The sequence below is a fragment of the Muscardinus avellanarius genome (genome assembly GCF_963383645.1).
Source record: "Muscardinus avellanarius genome assembly, chromosome: 11".
In the NCBI taxonomy this organism is placed as follows: Eukaryota; Metazoa; Chordata; class Mammalia; order Rodentia; family Gliridae; genus Muscardinus; species Muscardinus avellanarius.
The window spans coordinates 69,107,968-69,122,960 of NC_137797.1; the positions used below are offsets into that span (position 1 = coordinate 69,107,968).

The 14,993-nt window shown below is 55.5% G+C and overlaps 1 protein-coding gene across 1 annotated transcript; it reads right to left on the reverse strand.

Annotated features, from left to right (window-relative positions):
- Window positions 1–5,254: 5,254 nt before the first annotated feature.
- ACVRL1 (activin A receptor like type 1) lies at window positions 5,255–13,082 on the reverse strand (the record flags this gene model as incomplete). The annotated part of the gene is made up of 9 exons (XM_080705891.1): window positions 13,004–13,082; window positions 12,246–12,497; window positions 11,842–12,053; window positions 11,562–11,661; window positions 11,111–11,257; window positions 10,515–10,790; window positions 9,769–9,966; window positions 6,654–6,784; window positions 5,255–5,389 (listed from the first exon to the last, which is right to left on the reverse strand). Exons 1-9 carry the CDS (start codon window positions 13,065–13,067, stop codon window positions 5,255–5,257), a joined length of 1,515 nt encoding a protein of 504 aa, XP_080562017.1. The 5' UTR covers window positions 13,068–13,082.
- Window positions 13,083–14,993: the final 1,911 nt, after the last annotated feature.

The following is a 14,993-nucleotide window of genomic DNA, read 5'->3' on the forward strand; positions in this document are numbered from 1 at the left end:
GGTGGTAATAGAGGAGACTGAAGTGCTTCTTGCCCTGCGCGGGTCTCCTGGACAACCCCGCTCTCCCCCTGCCTCGCCTCTTGCTCCTGCAGTAGAGGATGTAGGTCAATAAGAGTGGGTGGGTGAGAAAGAACGGAGAAGACACTCATCCAGACACGACACCCCGCAGGGCAGCAGTGACAACACTTGAACCTGAAAACTGCCTGAAAATAGACTGTGTGTCTATGACATTATGCAAATCATATGCAAAGTCAAGAAGCCCTCTGTCTCTATTTCTAGCAAACTGAATGTGGCCCTGGTGGAAGCAGCTTGTTCCAAGAGTCGCCCACCCAGAGCGATGATTGCACAGCTAGCATCAGTCCCAGCCCTGGGACTCTGGCCTTGGGACGTGCACCCCAGTTCACCCCAAGGGTGGGCCTTCTAGGCATGAGGACTTTGATGTATCTAGGGCTGTTGATCTTAATGCTGCAGAGGATACAGAGGAAGCAGAGCATCCTCCTTGGAGATCAGTAAGAGATAAGACTGGAAAGATGGAGAGAACTGTCCTTGAGGAGCAGGGTACCATGAGACTTGGCAGGAAAAGGGGTGGGCTTCAGGATCAAAGATCATGTGTCCTGGCCACTGTCACTCCACTTTGGCATGCTATAACCCCCATCACCCCCTCAGGGATGCAGGGCCACATGGATGGTGTTAAGTTTTTTAGGCGCAATAAAAAAGGAGAGAGAGACCGGTGCACCAAGAAGAATTTTAATACGGTCTTCTCTCGGGGATTGGAGCTGGACCACTCCTGAAGACCTCCGAGCTCCTCTGACGCTGGAAAGGAGATGCCCTTCCTTTTAAAGTTTAAGTCTTGTGGGAGGGGTTACGCATGGAAACTCCGTCCCTCTCGCGATATCGCCCAGCAGAGTCTCCTCCTTTTCTAAGGTCCCGCCCCACGGGATCCAACCTGTCAGATGGTCCACCCCTTCTTTGTGTATAGGTAGGACACTACAGACCCGGGACCCCCAGGAAATCCGAGCAAAGCTCCAAAGAAACAAAGAAGGCAGTAAGTTCTCTTTCTTTCACAGTAGGGATTGAACCCAGGAGCATTCTGCCTCTGAGTTACACTCTCAGTCCCCCCTTTTTGAAACAGTCTCACTGAGGGCCTCACTAAGTTGCTGAGGCTAGCCTCGAACCTGTTATCCTCTTATCCTCCTGCCTCAGTCTCCCCAGTAGTGGATTACGGGCATGCACCACCACGCCCAGCTGGGCAGCAGGTTTTCTTCCTTCCAAGGCAGTTAGGCTCCCTGGGGCTCTACATGGAGTCAGGTGACTTTCCAAGGACTTTTTTTTTTTTTTTTTTTGGTACTGGAGATGGAACCCAGGGGCATTCTACCTTCAAGCTACATCCCCAGCCCTATTTTTTATTCTTTATTTTGAAACAGGGTCTCACTGAGTTGCAGAGGGCCTCACTAAATAGCTGAGGCAGTAGTGAACATCTCAGCCTCCCAAATGCTGGGATTACAAGTGTGCGTCACCACGCCCAGCGTCCAAGGACTCTTTAAATAAAAGAAAGGAATGGGCCAATTCTCCTTTCCCACATCCCACGAAGCCTAGCCTACGAGGAGCTCTGGCTCTGCAGTTTTCTACTTCCCTTCCCCCTGCTGTCCAATCACAGCGAGTCCATCAGGATGTGACCAGGGCCTGCTAGGTGCAGGGGGGTGGGAAAGGGTGCCCTTACAAGATGCTAGAAACCCTCCTATTCATATCCCGAAAACAGTGCCGCATTATGGGTCACACCTGTAACACCACACTTGGGAGGCTGAGACAGGAGGATTGCAGGTTCGAGGCCAACCTCAGTAGCTTGGCAAGACCCTGTTTCAAAATATAAATAAATAAAAATAAAAAGAGCTGGGGGTGTAGCTCAGAAATAGAACGTCCCTAGGTTCAATCCTCTGTACCATATAAATATCCTCGACGCTGGTCAAAGCCCCTCACCCCTTCCTCTGGAAAGGTACTGTTGAGGGGGATTTAGGAACAGAGCGCAGAAGGCTGCAGGTATGGGCCGACTGGGGGGTTATAGGGAGCAGGCGAGACCATCCGTGTAGAACTCGGGCACCCTCCTGTGTTTAGGAAGGCGTCTAATACGAAAGCACAGATCTAGGCTGGGCAGTGCACCGACCACGCCTCTCTGTCAGTACCCGCCTCCCCCAGTGACAAGTCGCGCTCACAATTTCTGTGGGTGGGAGAAGGAAGGGAGACGCTCTCTGAGTTGAAGGTGCCAGGACGGGCCCCCAGATATGGGGAGTTCCCACCCTGGGATGTGGACTGACTCCAGATCCGGCGGGGACCCCGTTTGGGGAGGGAATTGGGAACAGGAAATTGAGGCGAGCCGCTCAAACTCCCTCTGCGTGAGGACTCCGAAAGCTCCTTGCTAGGTGTGGTTTTGGGGGGACAGCCCCTGCAAACCACAGGGACAGCGCGGCTGAGCGCACGCACCGGGGACGGAGGGCCCAGCTTGCGGGGAAAGGCCGGGCCTCGCGTGGTGGAGCCGGGCGGCGCTGGGCAGCCGGCGGCCAGCAGAGGGCGTCGCGGCGGGCGCCGCGGTCAGGCTGCTCCCAATCCCGGGTCGGGGCTGAGAGATCTAGGTAGCGCTTTTGGGGGCTGTGACTGGCCTCAGGGTGGTGCGGGGGCGTCTACCCTGGCACTGTCTCCAAACCCAGCCCTCCCCATTCCTTCTATATCCGTATGAAGGGACCACTGCAGAGGCACCAGGCCTGGAAGATTCGGCAGGAACTCATCGTTCAACCATGGTTTATTGAGGAACTACTATGTGCCCGGCACTGGCTGAGTGTTCCCAGGTATCTCCAGGTAAGAAAGGTGTAATCCCCACACTGGACCACCTTCTCTGCTCAGAGGTACCCTCATACTGTTCTCTCCAGAGTGCCCTTTCTCTCCCCCTCCCCTGTCAACAACACCTCCTCTCTCCCACCTTCTCCAGGGGAGCTGCTGCCTTCAGTTTCTGGCTGTGGGGTATCAGGAGGAGTTTGTCTCAAAATTCAGTAGAGGCAAAATCTTTCAGGAGAGAGCCTCGTTACTTGACAGGGTGGGCTCCAGGGAACAAGAGACCCTGCAAACTCTGCCTTAGTGACCCAGGAAAGCTCCTGTAGCTTTCAGTTTTCTCTCGGTTTCACTTCCCAGTTCTTCTCTGAGCCTTGCACAATGCTGGGTGACAGGCCTGGGAAACCGCTGAGGTGGGTGGAGGAGGACAGCACCACAGCCTACTGGAGCTGGGGGAGTGGGGGCTTCCTTCTTGCTCCAAGGACCGAGGACTGCTAGGCCCACTCTCTCTCAGCTTGGAGCTGTCCTTGTCCTTAGCCTAAGACCCCTCTCACAACACCCTCTCAAGCTCTGCTTCCAGCTCCTTCCAGGCCACCCACTACCTAGGCTCCAGGGTCACATGCTCAGTATACAGACGTCAACTTAACATTTCCACATGCTGAGTTTCCTGTGTGTTTCTCTAAGGCCCCCAAGACACACCCTGGGGCCTAGGCCTGTAGGGCAGGAACCTGGGTGCTAAAGGCTTCTTGGCTGGAGCCAAATTTCTTTTGCAATCTCAAAGGAAACTACACTCAGCCCCAGAGGAGGCCAGAAGGCCCAGGGCTGGCTCAATCCAAGGGTGGCCACTGGCCTGGCTTAACCTAAGAACTGCAGCTTGTAGAACTGGGAGGCCCTTCAGACCCTCCTGGACTGATCCAGCTGTTTTCACACTTCATCTTGAGGCAGATTCCCGGGGCCAGGGCATAGGAGCTGGTGGGACTGGACTGGTGGGACTGATGGGCTCTTGGCACAACCTGACATGTGAAGAAAGTCAGAGCCGGGCCTGGTGGCGCACGCTTGTAATCCCAGCATTTGGGAGGCTGAGACCTGAGGATCGCGGTTTGCAGACAGCCTCAGCTACTTAGTGAGGCCCTCTGCAACTCAGTGAGACCCTGTTTCAAAAAATAAAGAATAAAAATAGGGCAGGGGCTGTAGCTTGGAGGTTGAATGCCCCTGGGTTCCATCCCCAGACCCGCAAAAAAAAAAGAAAGAAAGAAAGAAAGAAAGAAAGAAAGAAAGAAAGAAAGAGCTGGTTCTGCCTCCAAGGACATCACTTCAGCATCTTGATGAAGACAGAAAGGTCCCAAGACAGTGGAGACCCCACTCCCAGGGCAAGGAGCCAGTGCCTAAGAACAAACCTGGGTCTTCTGACTCCTACTCAGCACCCATACCTGCCAGCGTGGCCCAATGTCCTCTGAGCTGTCCTGAAGTTCTGGGCCTTACCCATCTGACCTGGACCTCTTCACTGCCCTATGACCCTGCCACACTCTCAGCAGGACCCCTGGGTTTTGTTTTTTGTTTCCTGGTATTGGGGATTGAACCCAGAGGTATTCTATCACTGAGATACATCCTCAACTGTATTCTATTTTTTTTTTTTTTTTATTCTGAGACAGGGTCTCCCAGGACTCAAACCTGTGATCCTCCTGTCTCAGCCTCCTAAGTACTGGGATTACAGGTATGCGTCACCACACCTTGCTGGACCCCTTGGGGATGCCCTAATGAATCCTCTAGGATGGCAAGGGGACAGGGGAGGCAGCATCAGGCCCCAGCTCTTCCAGATGGCTGGCACTTCAGCTAGCTGGGGTTCTGTGGGGGACACAGAAAGCCCGCAGTGTCACAAAGCTGAGACACAAACCCATGGAGAGAAGCCCTGGGTATCTGGGGCTTGTGCCAGAGGCGGAGGCCTGGCAGGGTAGCATGTCTGCTGAAGTCTGGGTAGGGCCCTGTGCCACCCTGGCAGCTCTGGTGGGCAGTGGGGTTGCCCAAGGGCAGGGGCAGGACAGAGCCCGGCTCTGGGCATGAGATAGGGATTCCCTGGCTTGGCCACCTGGCTCTGGCGCCTCTTCTGCATCTAGCCCTGGGAGTGGTAGGGGGTGCACCTGGCTGGCATGGGGGGTGGGGAGAGAGCCAGGCGTCAGGGAGCCTGAGCAAGCCAGACGGCGGGGGATCAGATTTCAACCCAGCTGTATTTTTGACTGGATGGGCTGGGGGCCAAGCTGGGCAGGCACAGCTGCTGCACAAGGGGGCACCCCCTCCCCAGCACATGCGCGCGCGCACACACACACACACACACACACACACACACACACACTCTCTCTCTCTCTCTCTCTCTCTGCCCTGAAGGGCCACCATCCCCTGCCGCCCCGCACAGCAGGCTGAGTCCAGCGGCCCTGGGCTAGCAGATCCCTTTGGGCTTCTCTGGGCTGTGACTGAGTTTCTGTAGTGTCTTCTTGATACGCAGGGCAGTGAGGCGGGCGGAGGGGCTGGGGTACCAGCACTCCCGCATCATCTGAGCCAGGGCTGAGAGGACCTGCAGGTTGGGAGGGAGATCGAGGAGAGGAAGCAGGAACAGGAACAGGAACAGGAAAGGTGGAAAGGAGGTGGCAGGGAAGATGGCCCAGGCATGGGAGACATTGCAGGAGAAAAGGGACAGGAAGAAGACAATGAGAGTGGTGGGCCACAGGAAGAGCAGAGACGAGCGGCGAGGGGAGCATGGAGGGTGACACGGGCGAGGGAAGAGATGGTAGAAGGAGGGAGTGGAGTGAGAAAGCGGATGGAAGAAGGCAGGTGGGACAGAGAGAGAAAGAGAGAGTGCTCAGGTCTTCAGGAGTCCTCAGGCCCCTGGGAGAACAGGGTCTGTGGAGCACCTTATCCAGCCCGCCTCCGCTGGGATCCACAGGAAGGGCAGCTTTGGAAGCCTCGGGGCCCCCATCCCCATGCAGCCTGTGCCCAGTGCACAGGCAGACTCCAGCCCTCCCTCGTCGGTGGCAGGGCCTAGGAGGCAGTGGAAGTATGGATAGTGGGCACTGCCTAAACATGCCTGTGTCCAGGGAGGAACCCATCCAGGACGCTCAATGGCCACTGCCACCTCCTCGGGTTTCTGAGAGTGTATATGTATATGCACAGAAATGTATCTGAGTGGCTATTTGAGTGTGTGTGTGTGTGTGTGTGTGTGTGTGTGTGTGTGTGTGTGTGTGTGTTACTGAGGATTAAACCCAGGGCGTGTTCTACCTCTGAACTATACCCCCAGCCCTATTTTTTTAAAACTTTTTTTTTTTTTTTTGGTGGTACTGGGGTTCCTGGAAGCCCTTCTTCCTCCGGGCTACACTCCCAGACCTATTTTATATTTTTGAAACAGGGTCTCTTACGCCAGCACGGCTGGCTTCGAACCTGCGCGATCCTCCTGTCTCCGCCTCCCAAGCGCGGGGATTACAAGCGTGCGTCACCACGCCCCGCTAAAACTTTGAAACAGAGTCTCACTAAGTGTTAGAGGGCCTCACTAACTTGCTGGGGCTGACCTCAAACATGTAATCCTCCTGTCTCAGGCTCCCAAGTACTGGGATTACAAAAGTGTGCCACCATGCTAGGCTTTATGTGGCTTCCTATGGATATGTAACATTGTACAGAAACATGCAGTTGTCTGTGTATGCATATATGTGGCGGGGTGGATGTCCACAGTCCAAAGATGTGGTGAGGGAGTACCCAGGACACTCAGACACAACACAAGTTGCTGGGCCCAGAAATCCCAGCCGTGAGTCCCCACCATGTGATCCCAGCCCCAGCGGAGGCCTCACCGGGTCTGCAGCCAGCCGGATGGGGATGGTGGGGGTCTGCTGGTCGACACACACCACCTTCTTCATGTCCTCAAAGCTGGGGTCATTGGGCACCACATCATAGAAGGGTGGCCTGTAGTCCTCCACAATACCTGGAGATGGAAGGGGAGATGGAATAATTACTCAGGACCCCAAATGCCACCCAGAAGACAGTTTTGCCCAGCCTCTGTCCCAGGGGCCAGAATTAGTTGCCTGGTCATGCCACCCCTGAGAAGGATACTATAACATAATAAATATATTAAAACTAATAATAATTAGAGTTGTTGTTTGGTAGTTCCCATGTGCCAAGCATTACTCTATAAATACTTGACATGCAGCGTCCCATTAGTTCTCGAAGCAGCCCTGTGAGGTGGGCACTATTATCACCTCCATGTTACAAAGAAATGATGCTCAGAAAAGTCGAGCTCAAACGGGTGTGGTGGGCACGCTTGTAATCCTAGTACTTGGGAGGCTGAGACAAGGAAGGCCACGGGTTCATGGCTGGCCTCAGTTACTTAGTGAGTCCCTCTGCAATGGAGACCTTGTTAAAAAAAAAAAAATGTGGTGGCGCACGCTTGTAATGCCCGCGCTTGGGAGGCTGAGACAGGAGGACCGCACAGGTTCGAAGCCAGCCTCAGCTACTTAGTGAGGCTCTCAGCAACTTAGTGAGACCCTGTTTCTAAATAAAATATAAAATAGGTCTGGGAGTATAGCCCGGGGGTAGAAAGCCCCTGGGTTCCACTCCAAGTACCACCAAAAAAAAAAAAAAAAAAAAAAATTAGGGCAGAGGGTGTAGCTTGGAGGTAGAGTGCCCCCTGGGTTCAATACCGCCAAAAGAAAGAAGGAGGAAGAAAGGAAGGAAGGAAGGAAGGTGAGCCACAGAGTAGTAATGTCAGAGCCAAGACTCAAACCTGTCTGCTGGATTCCTAGGCTAGATCTTGCTTCAGTCTTTTCCTCGACTGCCTTCCACTCAGGGTCCAAGTACTATCTCCTCCCCCCGCCCTATCATCAATGCCCCGGAATAACAACACCTAATGTTTACTGAGCACTTACCACATGCCAGCTACAGTCCTAACAGCCATCACAAGTACAGGATGCTATCAGTTCCATTTTATAAGCCAAGAAATGGATGCCAGAGAGTTTAGGAAACGTGTCTAAGAGCAACAGGTGGTACGTGACAGAGCTCAGCCTTAAGCCCCTAAATCTAACACAAAGCCCATGCTCCTGACTCCCAGGCTACCCTTAAGGATGAATAGGTAGCTGGTTGAATGCAGAATGAGAATTAAAACAGACAAGAAGGCAGAAAACACCTGATTTTTACCTTGGTTCAAATAACTTCCACCCACTGAGGAGAGGCACGGGCCTCTACTGACCCCATGGCCAGCAGCACCCCTTGTCCTGCCCCCATGCTATCTGTGTCAAGTAAGGATCCTTAGGAACTTTCTGAACATGGTGCCTGGGCAACTGGGGGCAGCCCCACCCCACTTTCAAGCCCCAGGCCAGGGGCCCTGGCCACACAGGCCACCACCTCAGTGGAGTCTTCACCAGCTGCTTTCCCGTGGCGGGCTTCCAGGCCCCCCTGTGCCGCTCACCCCTAATCAGCACCGCGCAGAGGCCTGAGCGTGTCTAATGAGCCTTTAATCAGTGCCGGGGCTGACACCAGATTACAGTGTTTATAATGCGGAGACTCTGTGTGGGGTGACGGAGTTTCCCCTCCGCCCCAGCAGCCTGCAGGCAGCCTCCCTCCCAGCCCTTCCTTTCCTGCCTGCAGCCTGGTCCAGGAGGCCTTGGCTATGTCCTGGTCTCCCCTTCTCCTGATCTCAGCAGAGCCCGCTCTAGCAGCTCATGCCCAAAAATCTGAGAGTCTGTCTCTCAGTAGAACTTAGTCAATGACAACTAAGGACAAATGAAGTCCTACAAAGGACTGCCTCCTGGTAGATGCTCAGGAAATGAGATCTCTTTCCACAGGAGTATGCTCCGGTCATGTCCTAAGGATTGTCACCAACCCATCAGGACTCCTGGCAGCTGCGGCCAGCCTCTGCAGAGGCTGACTCTGTTGCAGCTGGTGCAGACGAACAGCCAAGGGCAGGTGCCTGCTAGGGCAGGTGCCTCTACCTGCTCTCAGCCCCTGCACACCAGTGTCGCCTGTGGCAGCCCACAGTAATAATGAGGCCATAGCAAGCCCAGGCACTACAATGACCTGCATTTTTGTGGGTGAAGAAATCAAGGATCAAAGAAGTGTACGTGTCAACGGTGATAAAGAGCACTGGCCCTGGAGTCAGACTGCCCGGCTTCAGATCCTGACGCTGCCCCTAGCCAGCTGCACTCCTGTGCCTCCATTCCCTCTTCTATAAAGTGAAGGTAATACTAAGTCAGGCACTTGTTCTAGTATAACAGTAATGGCTACTACCAGTTAGCTCTGAATATTGTTCTAAACACTTCACTTGGACTTGCTTGACAATGAAAAGCTATTTTTATTCTCATTTCACAAATGAGGAAACGGAGGCACCAAGAAGCTAAATAACCTGCCAGGGTCATGGGGAAACCTGGAACTGAATGCAGGCAATTTTATTCCAAATGCCTTAACCGCTAAGCAATGCCAACTCCCTGCCATTGCATGAGATCTAAATAAGATGCTACACAGAGAGCATACTGCATGGTGCATGGGTTTTGTTTTTGTTTTTCTGTGGTACTAGGAATGGAACCCAGGGGCATTCTATCTCCCAGCTATACCTCCAATCCTATTTTATTCTTTTTTTTTTAATTTGGAAACTAAGTTTCTGAGGCTGGAGAGGAACCTGTGATCCTCATGTCTCAGCCTCCCAAGTTCAGGGATTGCAAGTGTGCACCACCACGCCTGGCTAATGTAAGTGTTAGCTGCTGTTAATATTTTTGTTGTCATTAACTCAAGATTTAATAGCCAGATTCACAGACTCAGATGAGTCTTAAACGGTCACTTGGCTGAACCGGTGGCAGTGATGGGATGCTAGGAGGTCAAGCCACAGCCCCTCAGTGGGCCATGGCCCCAGCCATGGCAGGAAGGTTCTGTCTTCACCCGCCTGGTTCCCCTCTCCCATTCTGTGCATGTGGGCCTTACCATTGACGACGGTCCGCCGAGCGATCTCCCATAGCACCAGGCCAAAGGCCCAGATGTCAGTCCACTTGTAGGACTCGAAGCAGTCAGTGCGGATCTGCTCATCCAGCACCTCGGGGGCCATGTACCGCTTGGTGCCCACTCTCGGGTTGTGGCCAATGTCCAGGTAATCGCTACCCTGGGAGTGCATCACGGCCAGGCCTGTGGGATGAAGCCTGTCACTCCTGCCATTCACCTCTACAGCACACAGGATGCCCGAGAGGCTAGGGTCTGGGGGCAGGCCAGGTGGGGATGGAGAGGGAACGAGGTGCACAGCCGAGACAGAGACTTTTCCTGAGATGTGCTGGAAGAGAGTGGTCTGAGAAGAACAGCTGTTCCCGTTACCCTTGGCTTGTGTAGAACTTTCAAGTTCCCAAGATCCCACAGAGATGCGAACAGGCGGGCGTTATTATATCCATTCTACAGAACAGAACCTCGAGGTGGGGGAGATGTGGTTAGTGAAGCTAGGATGTTAACGCAGGCTCCTGGTTAGGCCCTGTCCCTTTTCTCCCAGCTCTCGGAACCAGGGTGTTTGCAGAAGGAATTTGGGCTTGAAAGGGGGTATTAAGAGAACTGGGGGGGGCTCTTGGGGAGATCAAATGAGACAGCACATGGCTTCAAGTTTTAAAGCACTCCTTGCAGTAGAGGAGAGACAGAGAGCGAGCCCCGCCCACCTGGCGAGAGGCCGCCCCCTCCACCTGCGCACGAACCCAGATCTGCAATGCAGCACTGTAGGTTGCTCTTGACCAGCACGTTGCGGCTCTTGAGGTCGCGGTGGGCAATGGCTGGTTTTCCCTGCGTGCCAAAGATCTCCACGTGCAGGTGTGCCAGGCCACAGGCTGCAGATACGGCCAGCTTCAGGGCCAGCTGGGGCTCCAGCGTCTGCCTCTGCAGAAAGTCATAGAGGGAGCCATGCTCGTGGTAGTGCGTGATGAGCCACAGCTGCGTACTTGAGTTGCGGGAAGTCATGTCCGAGGCGATGAAACCTGTGCGCAGAGGGTGGAGAGGACTCAGCCAAGGGGCTGGAGAGGAAGGAGCCCGGGCTGGGCAGCGTCAGGGTAGGGCTGGGAGGAAAGGGAAAGGAATGGGCCAGTCAGGCCAAGGCTAGAGCTGGGGTAGAAGCTGATCTGACAGCTTCGGAGCTCCAGGGTTGATCCAGGGCAGAGAAAGGAGCTGGAGTCAGGGGTTGGGGCTGGAGATGGCTCGGAGTCCTTCGGGGTCAGGGCAAATGTTGGGAGGTCCATGGATTCAGCTCTGAGTAGAGAGGAATGACAGCCCCAGGCCTGGCACAGTGCCCGACCCTTGCCTAGGATGTTGTCATGTCTGAGCAACACTGTGTTGTAGATCTCTGTCTCCCGAAACCAGGACTGTTCATCCCTCGAGGAGAAGATCTTGACAGCCACGCTCTCTCCATGCCACAAGCCTCGCCACACCTCGCCATAGCGGCCCTTTCCTGATGGCCGGGGGGGGGGGAGGGGAGCAAGGGTCACACATTAGGCACACAGAACCCTGGAAAAGCCCCCCATCTTGATGCTATGCAAACCCTCCCTGCAGTACCTCTGAGTTTATGCTTAACTCAGACCCAAACACAGATGCAGGCCCCCCTCAGCTGCCTCTTTCCAGCTCTGCTCCTGTAGAAGGCCCTGGCCCATCTCCAACCCACTTCCTGCCCAGCAGAATTCCTGTTCTGACCCAGCCTGGCCCGACCTGAGACTCGAGCCCTTGGGCCCCATCCCCTGGGCTCACCCACTGCTTACCCACACACTCCACCAGGGCCACCTGCCGCGCCACTGTCCTCTGCACCAGAAAGGGGAGCCCCGAGCCACTGCCTGTGGTGCAGTCGCTGTCCAGGAAGTCCTGGGGATACCACGAAGTCACTGAGAGGCTGCCCCTGCCAGCCATGGCCCCTTTTCTCTGTCCTCAACCCAGATCCTGCAGCTGGTCACTGCATGCTCCAACCTCTGAGTAAACCCCCTCTAGTTCTGTGCCTCCTTTCTACCCACCCTCCACCCTGCCCACACTCCCCCAGGCCCATACCCCCAACATGCTGTCCCCCTGCTCCGATGGCTTCAAGATGAGACTGGACTCGCCCAGGTCGCTGTGGAAACCCCGCTGCTTCTCCTGCCTCCGTCGGATATGCCACAGACCCAGAGCTCCCAAGGCCATCACGGCCAGGAAGGCCAGCATAGAACCCAGGATCAGACGCCGCTGGCCATACCCTGGCGTCTGCTCTGGAGGAGTTTGGGTGGCTTGGGGAGAGGAACACTGAATCCCAGCTTCCACCAGGCCAGCTCCCCACCCTTGAGCCAGACCACTCTGCAGTCAGATCCCAGCATATCCTGCCCCCACCCTCTCCCCTATGGGCCAGAGCTTGAGAGGAAAGCAGGCAGGGAAGGCAGGAGCTGAGAAGATGAGGAGGCTTGCTGGGGCCCCGGACATACCCGCCAGCACCAGGGACACGTTGTGGTTACAGAGCGAGCTGTAGCAGCAGTAATGGTTGACGAACTCGGTGGGGCGCCCCTTGCAGAGCTCCTGGTGCTTGTTCCCGCAGCCCCAGTACTCTTGGGGGTGGCTGCCCTGCTCCTGTACCAGCACTACTGTGCACCAGGACCCCTGGCAGGTGGGTCCCCGGCAGTGTGGGTTCTTACACGTGCAGGTCACCTGTGGGCCCTGGGAAGGCTCCTCCGGGTCACCTAGGAGACACACAGGAAGCTCTGTGCATGGCATTCCTAAGATAAGCCCAACCTCCTCTCTGTCCCACTGCCTCCTCCCTTCTGGTCCCTCTAACAAATCCCTTCAGGCCTTGGTCCTATCCCCTGATCATCCTTCCCTCAGAGCCTAACCCCCAGTCGGGTTGCTGATGGTGTGAGAAGCAAGCTTTTGTCCTCTGCCTGGTCCTAGGACCTTCTTTTCCCGCTCCAGGGCTGGCCCAGCCCCAGCTCTGACGGCTCTCCAGGCTCCCCTGGCCAACACTCCACTCCCCCACCCCAGATGTAGGCTCCCACCTTGGAGCCTGACAGAGCACCAGTGATAGGAAAGGAGGGTTGGGGTGGCTGGAAGCTTAATCTAACTGAGCCTGTTTCCAGCCCTCCAGCCCAGCTCCCATCCTGCTCCTCAGCTCCTCAGATGCAGCCCCAGCAAGAGCCGAGCTGACTTTTCCACCCGGGCTCCTGTTCCCAACTGCTCTCCCCATACGCACCCAGGGTCAGGCCCAAGGCCAGCAGCAGCATCAGAAGGCCCCTCCTGCAGGGGCCCAAGGTCATGATCCCTGGAGAGAGGAGGAGAGGAGGGAGGTAAGATCTGCAAAATGTGACAGCGGCTGACTGTGGCTCCCTCCTACCCAGAGGAAATCACTGGGAGTTTTTCGGGGGGGGGGGGAGGCAGGGAGGCCACCTCCCCACTGTTGCGTCTGGCTTTGGGGCGGAGCCTGCAAGGGAAGTCCTGGTTCACTTCCCCATGGAAACCATCCTGTTAGGGGTGAAGGGTGGAGTGCCACGTGTAAGTGACCTGAGCGCTCAAGGGCACCCCAGCTCGGCTTCCCTGCTGCCGAGCTCGAGCTCAGACTGGAGACAGGCTGGGGCAGGGGAAGCATCTCCCAGTAGCCCTCTTCTGTCCTCCTCCACTCTGCCCACCCTTTCCCAGTGCCCCCCCCCCCCAGCCCTGGCTGCCTCAAACATAAACAGGCTCCTGTCCTCACTTCCTGCCATTCAGGGTCCCGCCAAGCCAGGAACAGGAATCAAGATTGTTTAGATTGGGGTCTGGATAGAACAGGCAGAGTCACGCACAGCAGGGAATTCAGGGCACACGTCAGGGCAGGCTGGAGCAGCTACACAGTCTGAAGGAGTCACCTGGGCTTGAGACACCCACCTGATAGAATCCTGGGCGGATTCTCAGGACACTCACAAAATCCTGAGTTTAGAGTCACACAAAAAAGGGGGCTTATGTGGGGCCAGCAGGACTCATTGGCAGTAGCAGGAGTCCAACCCAGGTGTCCAGACTCCCAGTCTAGTGCTCATTCTACTCTGTCGTGAGCCAGGGGTGGCAGCCCAGGTCTGAGCCCTCAGGGTTGTGACAGCCCTGCAAAGCTTGGCCACCACGGGGTCATGCCAGGTGTGAAGGAAACTCTCTGCCACTTCACCAAGGCAAAAAGTGCTCTCTCAGAGCCATCCGCTGGCCCACTTCTCCCTCTTTGTCGTCCTGGGAAAGGGTGGGGGAGGTCTGTGATGTGGGAGGGGAAGTGAAACACACTTAACCATCTTATGTTTGACCTTCCCTGGCTGGCTAAGGGTTGGCCTTCTTCTGAAGTTTGATGGAGAGTTTCTAAGGGCAGCAATTCTGATCTATGTTAGTCCCCAACTCAGGTCCCAAACTAACTAGTGCTTCAGAAGCCACCCCACTCTTCATTGCTCAAAGCTTTGGAACTAGAAGTTATGGGCCATGACTGCAGCAAAAAGAACTGTGATCAGAGAGCAACAAGGACTTCCTGAATGACCGAGTATGTTCAGGCATGTGTCCAGAGACTGCCAGGGAGCTAAAGTGAGGGACAGGATTGTCTTTGACTTGACACGGTTAGGCTGTAGGGCTGGGCATATGCCACGCAGGCTGCAGGAGGCCACATGGTCTAAGAACAGTGTCAGCTGAAGACCCAAGATGCTGAGGCTCTGAGGGAGGATGGCTGGGGTGGGGAGGGGGCTTCGTGGGCCGGTCTGTCTGGTGGTAGTTCTGGCCTTCCTGCCTGGGCTTCCTCTGCCCAGAGGCCCTGGGGTAGGGGAGGAAACGGAGCCCTGGGCTGCTGCAGCTGTGTCCCAGCTCTCTCTCCTCCCACAGCCAGTGAGGACTCTGGCAGCCCCCTGCCCTGGGTTGGCTGGATGGAAAGAACCTAGGGGAGCCAAGCCTGCCCCCTGGGGGCTGGCCAGGAAGCCATCCTGAGCAGCTTTGCTTGCCCAGAAGGCAGCTAAGGAGAAGGTATGAGGCAGGAAGGCGAGAAACTAACAACAAGGATGAGTCTGGGCATCCTTCTAGCTCCTCTGCCCAAGCTCCCACTTCTCTGGCCATCCCTTCAGTTCACCACCTCACCTCCTCTGATCTCACCCCCACCCCAGATTCTCACTCAGTCTATCTGGGATCAGCAAGAAACATGCATTTCTAAAAAAGTTCCCCAGGGAACTCTGGTCAGGCTGTGTGGGCGC